The sequence below is a fragment of the Schistocerca serialis genome, chromosome 1 (genome assembly GCF_023864345.2).
Source record: "Schistocerca serialis cubense isolate TAMUIC-IGC-003099 chromosome 1, iqSchSeri2.2, whole genome shotgun sequence".
NCBI classification, from domain to species: domain Eukaryota; kingdom Metazoa; phylum Arthropoda; class Insecta; order Orthoptera; family Acrididae; genus Schistocerca; species Schistocerca serialis.
The window spans coordinates 1,084,192,086-1,084,204,836 of NC_064638.1; the positions used below are offsets into that span (position 1 = coordinate 1,084,192,086).

The 12,751-nt window shown below is 39.7% G+C and overlaps 1 protein-coding gene across 1 annotated transcript in view; it reads left to right on the forward strand.

The window, feature by feature from the left end:
- Positions 1-12,751, forward strand: part of LOC126416031 (guanylate cyclase 32E) — an 809,394-nt gene that overhangs the window by 280,992 nt on the left and 515,651 nt on the right. The window contains exon 4 of the mRNA XM_050083488.1: positions 12,335-12,457. Coding sequence (XP_049939445.1) covers positions 12,335-12,457 — 123 coding nt within the window. The remainder of the gene's footprint in view (positions 1-12,334; positions 12,458-12,751) is intronic.

The window sequence follows — 12,751 nt, forward strand, 5'->3', positions numbered from 1 at the left end:
TGCCTGAGTTATACCAGTTACCTTAAGATCCTCCTTAATCGCAGTGATCCATTTAATTGGCTCAGTTTTGACTTTACTTCTGTTTTAGCAGAATTATACTATTTGTTTTGTCGATCTAGTGGGTGCCGTTCTTTCAATGTGCCCATAAAATTTACGTCTTTCTTTTCTCATGTCACCATGTATGTCTGTGTACTTTTCCATACCCTAACTACTTCTCAACCTATAAGTTTATCCATCAGTAATTTTGGGGCCTAATATTTCCGTAATAATCTTTCTTTCTTTTTAATTTCTTCAATATCCCTCCTGCTATTTAAAATTAAAGTTTCAGCTCCAAAAAGACATACAGGTTTGATTACAGTGCTGTAACACCTTACGTTACTGAACTGAGAAAGTGATCTTCTATTATAAATATTTTATGTTAATCTGAATGCAGTTGCCATTTTTAACAACGATCTTCGTTTGCAGATTTTTCCAGACTGTTTTCTTGTATGATTTCCCCCAATATTTAATCTAAGAAACTCTTTTTATTTTCCCATATTTTGTGTTCAAAACATTGGTGCCTATTTCTTGTATGTCATATATTCTGTTTTTCCGAATGATATTTGTAGTCCTATTTTTCCCTCAACTTCTATAAGAATTCGAATTTGTTTTTGAGCTGTGGTACTACCCCTAGTTAAAACTGCCAGATCATCTCCAAAGGCGAGGCAATTTACTGTAATATTACATGTGTCTAACTTGAATGACTAATCTATACTAGGACGCGGCTTTTGCTCTCCCCATTCTGTAATCACCTTTTCCAAAACACAGTTAAACAGTAATGGGGAGAGTCCATCACCCTGTCTAACGCCAGTCTTCATATCAAATGTTGCAGAAATTTCTCCCATTAATTTAACTTTAGAACTAGTGTCATTTAACGTTTCCTCAACCAGTGCAGGAGATTTTTATCTAGCCCTTGCTCCTATAAAGCTTGGAAAAGAGATTCACGGTCAGTCCACAAATGTAGAGTCGTGCTCGAAAGTATCCGAACAACCTGAACTGCATTTCGACTGATTCGCATGCAAACCTCATAACGCAGCTGTCTAGCAGGTCCTCTAATCGCTCCTCAGTACAGTCGTTTGACTATTGAAAATGGTTCCAACAAATCACCACTAGAAAACATTGCTCAGTATCGCAATAACTCAAGATGTAAATTAATACCACGATACTACAAATATCAGGGAACACCTTATCATAGGTAAGAGTATCCTTAAGGCTTGTAAGCTCACATTTATTACAATAAATGACATACCCAAATGTTACCACTCTCATTATTACGTCAGACAGGTAACGCATATAGTAAGTTCGTCGTATTCATGATTTCCTCTTCAAAGTAACATACCGTACTTATTATTTAACACAAAATGACATTAAAAATTTAGGTTATTCACGAGCAGATAGTTGAGAATATGTATGAATTTCAAATGACACGACGAACCGTCTCGTTCTGCATATGGATTCAAACCCAGGTCATGCAGACTAAGCAAAGATTTCATGACTGACGGAAACTAACAATCATTCCTGAATAGGCGTACAGTAAGTGATATACCTCGATTTTAGTCAGTATCAGTTAGCAAATATCAACTTTAAATTACATTTTAACAGATGGGAATTCCTACCCATCATCTGTTGTCCCTGTTAACGAACTACGAGAGATGTTAAATATTGCTTCTTCACAAGTAACTTACTTGGAATGCCGCGAGGTAAAGCTCTGTGGTAGACAGGGATTCGAACCCAGAACCTAATCGGATTGAAGTCGAAGCACAATCAGGTGTGACATATCGAATTTTCTCGGCAGTAGATAGATGTTTTAACTGAAATGACGAGACGAAACATTAATTTTTTTCCTTTCCAGGACTCCTACCCGGCACCTATCGCTGTTATATTCTAGAGAAAACGAACGTTAAATATGAGTTTTTACACCAGCAGCGACATGTGAGCGTGTTTGAACTAGAAATAATATGACGAAGGGTTCAGTGCTGACTGGGAATCGAACCCCACACATATCGTTGTTGACTACACACAAAGAGACGTCAGTTACCGAATTTTTCTCCACCAGCAGCTAGGAATAACATCCTTGAACGTACAGTGATCTCGCAAATGGGTATGTGTCTCACTGGGAGGCAAAAACGTTAGATAATGTTAATGTTGACGACGAATTAAAATACATTAAAAATCAAAATTATTATCCACCAGCAGATAGGTGTTCTCATGCCAGAGCTTGATAACACATAATGAAAATTTTAGTGGCGGGTCAGTATTCGAACCCATTCATGCGCAATATGTAGAGATGTTGAGGAATCTGCAGTTTTGAACGAACAAGAAATTGTAGCCGTGCTGTATTCTCACGAAGGGATCAATTTCCGCCTTAAGGGCGATCTGAGTTGCATTCCCAGTTCAAAAGCAATTTTATCGACATACAGAAGCTCAAATAAAAGATGGAATTAGTGTCCTGTGACCCTACATAGCGTTTGTTTCGTCACTAGAAATAAATAATTAGTATTCGAAAGGTCACTGGTGATAGACTTTCTACATGCCGCCATTCCTGACTTTATTGTGGTTCACCCTAACGTCTACTTGGTAGCGAAGGAATATCATGTGTAACATGAATGTCAGAACATAATGCCATTATACCTTTTACACTTGGCATAGCCAGAAAAGAACAGAATCTGTTTCCTCCTATCAAAAATCGAAGCGTGCGCACGAATAACGCTGTATGGCACATTTTGACATTTCGTAGAATCGCGTGAAATAATGCTGTATACGGCAGTCTGCATCGCCTGCTGTTATAATTGACATGTTCGCCGTCCGAGGGCAACACTAAACAGCGACGAGACGCGCACAGTTTTCGCGCCTCTGCGCGAAAAATGCTGTATGTTACAAGAATGGCGGAGTGCAGCAAGGTGACGCTTACCGCAAGTGGTTTGAAACGTGCAAATAATGCACGGAAAAGGAAAACTAACATTGGTAGTTGGCAGGATGTTAAGAGAAAAAGGCTTCGTGATGCTGGTCTGGAACATAAATCACGAAAAGGAAAGGTAGTTCCTGCGAAACAGCCTCCAAGACAGGTGAGTGGAATAATGCTGTATGGGTTTTGTAAAAAGGTGTATGTCTTTAGAGAAGCATATGTGTCCTGTAAAGCGGCGACGTGCCCTGTAAAGTACATGGCTCTAATGACATGTTATGTGTATCTTCTGAAAACGTTACAGCAAAAGTATGTAACGTGAATGAAATTAACTACAGTTCAGTAGTTATCATTGGCGAAAAAATAGAATACTCAGTCTGAGTAATGCTATATTATTAAAAGAGAATGTGAAATTTGATAATCTAGTTGAATATTAGGTAGTAATAGTGATTGTTTTCGTGATTCAGGATCGTATATGCAGTGCAGAAATGAAGTTAAAGCTGTACGAAGAATATCATGCCTTAACATACGATGAGCAGTCCATATACTTAATAAAATCCATGGCACAAAAGAGGTAAGACAGACGATACTTCACGGAAACAAGCTACTTTCAATTACAAAGTTTACACAAAAGAAGTGTGTCAAAAAACATTGCTTGACATACTCTCCATCACCCAGTGACGAATGCACACTCGGCAACGTAAAGTAAATGGTGGAATAACCACTCCTAAAGACGGTAGAGGAAAACATTGCAATGGGCCACATGCCATATCAAATGACGACAGGGCTCTTATTCGGCAACACATATCGAGTTTCCCAAAGCAGATGAGCCATTACAGCAGGAATAAATCCTCAAAAGAATGTCTGCACCCCGATCTCAACCTCTGTAGAATGTATCGGTTGTTTACCGAAAAGTTTCGTGGTAAGTCAATAAGCAGATCATACTATCAAAGTGTGTTTCAAACAAATTTTAATCTGCATTTCGGAACACCTAGATCAGATACTTGCAGACTGGGCGATTTGTTGTTTAGCAAAATGATTGCAGCTTCAGATGAAATAGAACTGCACAAGATCGAAATTGAGAGTCAGTTGCATCATTCAAGGGCAGACCAAGCATACAAAGCCCTAAAAACGATACGGAAATGGCTAAGAAGAATAACAATATTCATGTTATATGTGTTGACCTACAACAGGTTTTACTTTGTCCTACATTCTACCAGAGACAGCTGTCGTCGTATAATTTCACTATTCATGACGTTGGTACTGGAAACATCACCGTAAATTTGTGGGATGAATCCACCGCAAGGAGAGGTTCCGCCGAAATAGTTTCCTGTCTGCTTAAATTTGTGACGCACAATTATGATACCCTTGAAGAAGGTATGGAACGAAAACTGATTGTTTGGTCTGACCGCTGTGTCGGGCAGAACAACAACTGGAGAGTTTTAACGCTTTATTTCTATCTGATCAGCTGCAAGTACTTTACAGAAATACACCAGAAGTTTTTATGTTCGGGACACAGTTTCCTACCTTGTGACAGGGATTTTGCAGTCACCGAGAAAAGAAAGAAACTGTCAAAAGTTATGGTTCCTTCAGAATGGAAGCACGTCATTGCTGAGGCCTTTGTCGATCCTTCAAAACTGACCATTCACGAGGTGATGAGGGAAGACTTCAAGGACATAGGATTCATCGAGTTGCTTTTGAAGAAGCCGCCTGCTTTGAAAATTACCGATGTACTTTGGATGAAGCTGTGTAGTGACGATCCTAGAGGTTTAAGAGTGCGCCGTACCCACAATGTGCTTCGCCCATGGGAAAGACACTGTATTGTAAAGCATGGTTGTGAACATCAAGTAAAAAATTGTCCATTGCCTTCTGAATTCCGGTTGCTCTATAACGGGACACTGAAAGTTCATAAGAAGAAGAAAAGGGATCTATTGGACAAGACGAAATATATGGAACCAAAATACAGGCAGTTTTATGAAAACCTGCAGTGTGACAACTGACTATAATGTACTAGATTTGAGCCTAAACTTAATAAACTAAAGTTGTATTATTTTTTTTAAGATCAAGCAATTCAGTTTACAATAAATATTATTTAGTATCTTGTTTTAATTTCTTACTTACTATTTTTGGATTCGAGACCCCTTATAATTACAGCAGAGCACTGGCTGATCTGGAATAACGCTGTATATCCATTGCCATACAGCATTTTTCCATTTTAAAACTTACTTATTTTCAAAAAATCTGTGCTTAGCGCAATTTTAAAAACCAGAAATTAGTATTTTCCACAGTCTGTATGCACAAACAGTACATATCTGCTATTACATTATAATATCGTATTAATTCTGTGGAACTAACAGTTTTTGTCAATTTCCCAACAACTGCAAAATGTGCCGTAGAGCATTATCCGAGCACATGCTTCAATTGTCGAGAGAAGCTGGAATCGAACCCAGACCATTATTATATAAACCTATCATCGAAGCAACAGACTACCTAATCGTCTTCTCTGTGTCTCATTTTTCTATTGTTATGACGTTGCGCCACACCAGAAGAGAATTCTGACACACAGGCTCCCTGCAGTGGTTTGGAGCATGTTCAGTACATTCATTTACTTGGTTGACCGAATCACCATGAACTAGGTGCCTCGGCTACCCAGTGCATACATTGGACTCTATTTTGTAATCACCGAAATAAAATCACGTAACTGTCACCTACACAGAACTGCTAACAGTGCAGGATGCAGAAATTTAGATAGGAAGTGTTCCTTTCCACTTGAGCTACTCTATTGCGCTATCTGTTTCTTGAAATCGTCGTGCAGTGCAAAAGAAAAGCTGTAACTGTCTGTCTCTCAGAAGTCTATATCCGGCCATATGCATTATCTCACAGCAGTGTAGAGTACGGAAGTTCTGGAGGGGTTGTTGTTGACTTCTGGAGCTGCTGTAGCTACATGTCAGCTAGTCGCGTAACGGTAAGCATCATGCGCTGTAGATAAGATGTCGCGAATTTGAGTACATTCACTGCTACCTTTTTTTAAAACGCGATTCTGCTGTGTGCTGAAGTTATCAATCTAATGGAACTTTGAACATAATTCCCTTTCCTTCTCAACCCAAAATGGTCGCATGTAGAAAAAGGGCTAACTTCTGTGACATTTTGTTCTTTTCAATTTTAATAGGCGGCCAGGCAGCAGATTCATCTCGAAACTTTTGTATTATGTATGGGGGAGAGCGCATCTGGAGAGAGCGCATCGTGCCAAAATATTTTAACGACACTAAAAGGAACCTCACGAAAATTGTGCACTGTAATATAAGAAATGAAATAAAACTCCCCAAGATAACCTTACGATGAAAGTCTGTTTTAATAAAACTGAGTATCTCTACACAAGAATGCCTCTGTCAACACAAATTAGCAAAATACTACTCACTTGGATTTCGATTGGGTCTGTGTTTAATTGGTAGGCGGTGCCATACTCAAGAGGTATGGAAATGTGGCGTTTCATAAATAAAGTTATGTATTCCTAGAAACCCAAAGTTCGCTTGTCAGCAGCAGAAAGAGGCGTTACCTTTTGTGCACCTTTTTTCACCATTGCACTATGAGCCGAAAGTATTTTCTTGCGATTTCCTTATCGATGTTTGATCTGACTGCTTGTAGCACTTTCACAGATGGGATAAAAACGTTACAGTCAGCGAGACTGGAACCATGAACCATAGCGGACGGCTTTTCAGAGGTCAGCACGTTAGCACACAGCTAGAGAAGGGGTATGTGTCCTAGCTTCTTCTTACGAGGTCAGTGGTGGGTAGAACTCGTAATGCGCTATTTGAAGGACGAGATTAGTTGCGATTTCCATGCGCAACGGCTTTCCTGGGCTGAAAACTGTAAATTTACAATCGTTTGTTACACCTCAAGCGATAACAACTCAGATTTTTCAGTGGAAATGAGAGGATAAATCAAGTGAGCTTTGAGACTTAATTTCGTGAGCACCAGGAAGTAACTCGTCGATCACAGAGTTGCAAACATACATTGCCTTGTTGCCAAGTCTCAGTACCAGCAGGAAGAAGATGAACCTATGTGATCCTACGGCGGGCTGTGAAGTGACCACAGCTGGCATCGCAAAGACGCGGCTGCTACAGCCTGGAATCCGTAATGCGTCTGCTTCGCATTTCTGTAACTAGGTTTAGGGACTGGATCGTAGTTACTAATAATACTCAGAAGTGACTGCTAACTAAGCTTCATAAATCAGTAACTCTCATAGTTGTTTTTATATTTCTTTCGTAGGTCTACACTTCTGGGGCTGGGAAATGTGGCCACAATGATATAGTGGAACGAACTGTCACAGGTGAATGCGTGGGTTCAGGCATTTTCTTTTAAGAGACGCAAACAGATTTACTTTACTTCTGGTAACCTCAATGACTGTAAGTCCAAGGATGTTATTCCTAGCTGCTGCTGGAGAAAAATTCGGTAACTGAAGTCTCTTTGTGTGTAGTCAACAACGATATGAGTGGGGTTCGATGCCCAGTCAGCACTGAACTCTTCGTCATATTATTTCTAGTTCAAACACGCTCGCATGTCGCTACTGGTGTAACAAACCTATATTTAACGTTCGTTTTCTATAGAATTTAACAGCGATAGGTGCCGGGTTGGAGTCCTGGAAAGGAAAAAAATTAATGTTTCGTCTCGTCATTTCAGTTAAAACATCTAGCTACTGCCGAGAAAATCCGATATGTCACAGTTGATTGTGTTTCTGTAACAATCCGATTAGGTTCTGGGTTCGAATCCCTGTCCACCACAAAGCTTTACCTCACGGCATTAAGGAGGGATTAGAGGAGCTGTTAGACAGCTGCGTTATGTGGGTTGCATGCGAATCAGGCGAAATGTAATTCAGGTCGTTCGGATAGTTTTGAGCATGACTGTACATACAATGTGGTCATCAGTAATCCTTTGAGTCCTAAGGATTAGTTTTAAATTAAGAATTTGTACCAGACAGGATCTGTTTGGTCTAAAGCCTGCTTCGTATTCACCAATTTTGGGTTCTAACTGTTCTTGGGCTCAATCAAGTAAACTATGAAGAGAATTTTGTGTGGGCGGGAGAAGAAAGATCCCTCGGTGATTATTAAGACCCCTCGGTGATTGTTAACATAGGTTCTATCCCCTTTTTTATGCAATGGATGAATTAGAGCAGTTTTCCAGTCCTCAGGTATTTTCTCAGTTTGCCCGATACGTCCTATCAGTTGAGTGATCTATTTTATAGTGCTAGGGTCAGCTGATTTCAGTAGTTCTGCAATTGTACCGTCTTCTCCGGATGCTTTATTGTTTCTAAATCTCTTAATTTGTTTAATTATTTCCATTTAGTCAAGTTATTTAGAGTCGGCGTTGGTGTTATTAGTTTGCTGTGGCTGAAATTTATTCGCTGGTTCTGGACAGTTTAATAATTTTTCAAAATAATTAGGAAGTACCTTACAATTTTCCTGGCTGTTAAGAGCCAAGCAGCTATTTTCATTTTTGAGGCAATTTATGCACAGGAAATTCAACCACCGTTTTCTTATATTTCTTCTCTTTACCTAATTGAGCAGTAAAATCTCCCATTAAAATTTTAACAGCTTTTGAGGGAATTTTCGTGGTGATGCTTTCTAAAAATTCCCAAGCTACATTAACTTCTTCAGACTTTGTTACGGCAATGCTCATTAACTGGCATATGGGCATTAACTAAAGTGTAGGCGTTATTTGCGCATTTCAGAGAAGTTTTCATTAGTCTATTATTAATGGGTTTTACCTCTGCTGTCGAATTTAAATTATTTTTGGAGACTGCAAAACCATCTCTCAGATGAGATGTATTATTAAGTATTCTTCTATCACTTACTTTTAAAAAGACGGTAATTACCTAAATCCATGGTGTTATTGTCCGTCATTCGTGGTTCTTCAAGTGCCAGCATTTGAATCTTCTGTTCTTTTAATGTATCTCTCAGTTATGAAGTTTACCTGCTTGCAAAAGTGTTTGTATGTTAAGTGCTGTAAAAAATTTATTTGTTTTGGTTTTAAGTTGGCCAGAAGACTCTGATTTCCTCTGTTGAATCACACTGCATTTTAACCTGGCAGCCCCAGAATCCGAAAGAGTAGCTGTGCCAGTAATACTGCTAGTGGATTGACCACCTGGGGTAATATTGTGATTATGAAAACGCTCCATGATGATTGTACCTGAAATCAGGTGGGGTTGGATAGACTCACTGAGTGAATTGAGAGTATTGAGACTGGAACTATTAGTTCCAGAATATGTTTCAGCCCCACCACTAGTGAACAGACACTGACCACCTTGCCGCTTGCTACAAGACAGACGCAAAGTGGATTTCGTTTTATTTTGCCTTGGTCCTGGAATGCTTGTTCTGTATTCGCAGCTGTCCACCATATCTGGTGGAACGTTCATTATCCGCCACCTGCGACCCATACAATACACTAGCCAAGGTCGGCTTCTTAGATTTCTAGTTACAAAGTCTTGAAGCCTGGAGTAGATTTCTTTAAATGTAGATAAATTTCGGAATAGCCCCGGTAAAGAGGAAAATAAATCCGATTACAACATTATTATGAATCGTAGGAGCCTGCACATGTACTATGGACATACCATAAAAGGAGATGATGAGAAGTATTCTAGAACACTGATCTGATATTTTTGGTGCTACATTAGTGCGCCAGACACAATAAAAAGTTTAGAGATTGCACTGTTGCAAACGAACAGTTAGGTATACGAATGAGTGACACAGCTGTTCATTGAACTAAAATGGAAACACTTGCTGTCACGTCATTCTCGCGAAACCATGTCGGATAACTTCAAGAGGACAAGTATTCGAAGTATGTTTTGCTAAAAACTGGTGGCCTACGTCATATCTCTCTCGACGTGGTCATGAAATTAAGGTGAAAGAATCTACGGGGCGAAAGGAGCAAACAACACGTTTAACTAATATAACTCCCGAATTCTCAGTGCAGACGTACATCCACAGTGAAACAAATTCTAGCTAAAATGGGTCACAGTGCACAAAGACCACTTTATCTGCGTAGTTAAATTTTAATCGACCATTTGTGATTTGTAGTAATGGAGAGAAAACTCGCGATAGTTTTACTTAAACAATCTCAAAAATTACGAGTCGTACTGCTAAATAAAGTGGGAGAAGATAAGTTCATACTTGTCAGAACTTCAACGCCTACGGACGTCGGTCACAAAAGCGCCAAGTTCCAACGACACGAAATGGTGTTACGAATAAACGATATAGCATTTCAACACATGAAAGTCAGTCGTATCATCTAACTGTAGGGACGCGATGCAGTTCAAAGCCGACTCACTTCACATAATGATTTTTCATGGCCTTCCAAGTTTTGGTCTAAAACAGTAGTTTCTATCACTATTACTCCAGTGAACCCAAATTTCTGTGTTTTTTGTTGTGATTTCTATCAAGTAGTTGATTTCGTAGATTTAGCGTACTCTGCTGCGTTTATACCGCCCTCTGAAACACAATGTACTTTTTGCTTTCTGAAGTCATGGACGCATGGACGCACCCAAGCGCTAAGAATTTACTTATGTCATTATTCTTCCTTCTGCTTTTTGAGTCTACACATAACATTGCTTTCGTTGTGCTCAGAGACTTCAAGTAATAATGTCAATCACTAGTGAACGACTGCTGCGATTTCACCGAGTCTTCTGTTGATTTCATCATTAGAAATCTCCTCTCAGTGCAACGTCAAGGATTTGGAAAACCTGATGACTAACTTCTCAGTAAATAAACTGTCAAAGCAGATATAATCTTTGGCCAAAGCTATTAGTGGAAGAAAATTTTTCACACTTAACGCAATCATTTGAAAAGTGATGTTGCAGAAATAATTACAGCATCAACAGCTTCTTTAGCATTAGTAAAATTATCTCTTTAATCAGCGTTGTGGGTAAAATCTTCTCAGGTATTGTTGAAAGGAAAGTGCGAGTATTAGTTGAGGACCAATTGGATGAAAATCAGTGTGGGTTTAGGCCTCTTAGGTTGTCAGGACCAGATCTTTAGCTTACGGCAAATATTGGAGAAGTGTTATGAGTGGAACAGGGAATTGTACCTATGCTTTATAGATCTAGAAAAGGCATATGACCGGGTTCCTAGGAGGAAGTTATTGTCTGTTCTACGAGATTATGGAATAGGAGGCAAACTTTTGCAAGCAATTAAAGGTCTTTACATAGATAGTCAGGCAGCAGTTAGAGTTGACGGTAAATTGAGTTCATGGTGCAGAGTAGTTTCAGGGGAAGACAAGGTTGCAACCTGTCTCCACTGTTGTTCATATTATTTATGGATCATATGTTGAAAACAATAGACTGGCTGAGTGAGATTAAGATATGTGAACACAAGATAAGCAGTCTTGCATATGCGGATGACTTAGTTGTAATGGCAGATTCGATTGAAATTTTGCAAAGTAATATTTCAGAGCTAGATCAGAAATGTAAGGACTATGGTATGAAGATTAGCATCTCCAAAACGAAAGTAATGTCAGTGGGAAAGAAATATAAACGGATTGAGTGCCAAATAGGAGGAACAAAGTTAGAATAGGTGGACGGTTTCAAGTACTTAGGATACATATTCTCACAGGATGGCAACATAGTGAAAGAACTGGAAGCGAGGTGTAGCAAAGCTAATGCAGTGAGCGCTCAGCTACGATCTACTCTCTCCTGCAAGAAGGAAGTCAGTACCAAGACTAAGTTATCTGTGCACCGTTAAATCTTTCGACCAACTTTGTTGTATGGGAGCGAAAGCTGGGTGGATTCAGGTTACCTTATCAACAAGGTTGAGGTTATGGATATGAAAGTAGCTAGGATGATTGCAGGTACTAGTAGATAGGAACAATGGCAGGAGGGTGTCCACAATGAGGAAATCAAAGAAAAACTGGGAATGAACTCTATAGATGTAGCAGTCAGGGCGAACAGGCTTAGATGGTGGGGTCATGTTACACGCATGGGAGAAGCAAGGTTACCCAAGAGACTCATGGGTTCAGCAGTAAAGGGTAGGAGGAGTCGGGGCAGACCAAGGAGAAGGTACCTGGATTCGATTAAGAATGATTTTGAAGTAATAGGTTTAACATCAGAAGAGGCACCAATGTTAGCACTGAATAGGGGATCGTGGAGGAAATTTATAAGGGGGCTATTCTCCAGACTGAACGCTGAAAGGCATAATCAGTCTTAAATGATGATGATGATGATGATGATGATGATGATGAGTAAAACTACTTTCATTTTATTGGAAACTTCTAGAGAAATCTTAGAGAACGTATATGAGTCCAAAAATGCTCTGCTTGTGCCTCAGTAACGAATGTAAAGTTAGCTAAGAAACCTATAACGCATGAGAATCTTTCTCACCGATGCCTTTCTGTTGCGTGTTACAGTTCTGCACGCACCAAGAGACGTCGGATAAGGTCGTGTTCCCGACGTTCGCCCGCACGCGCCCACCGGATACACAGATCTCAAAGTCGGTGGCTTCCGTGCTACTGGCGTTCAACTGGACACAGGTAAGAGCATTCAACTCGATGACAAACCATCAACTCCTTCTGTTATACATTCTGGTATTATCCTGACAATGTATAGTTGTGCAATATAGCCATTTACACACCTACATATTGTAAAACAAATGATGCAACAATATGGGAAGTCCTTGCAGACTAATTACGAGTCAGGGAATGTAGTTAAAGTGAAGCCACTACGTACCTGCGTTGTCCAGTGACGTAACGGAAATGGCATCTGTGCGTAAGCAACACGACTACATCGTCATTTCGTTAACCACATTTTCTACCGCAAATGAAGCA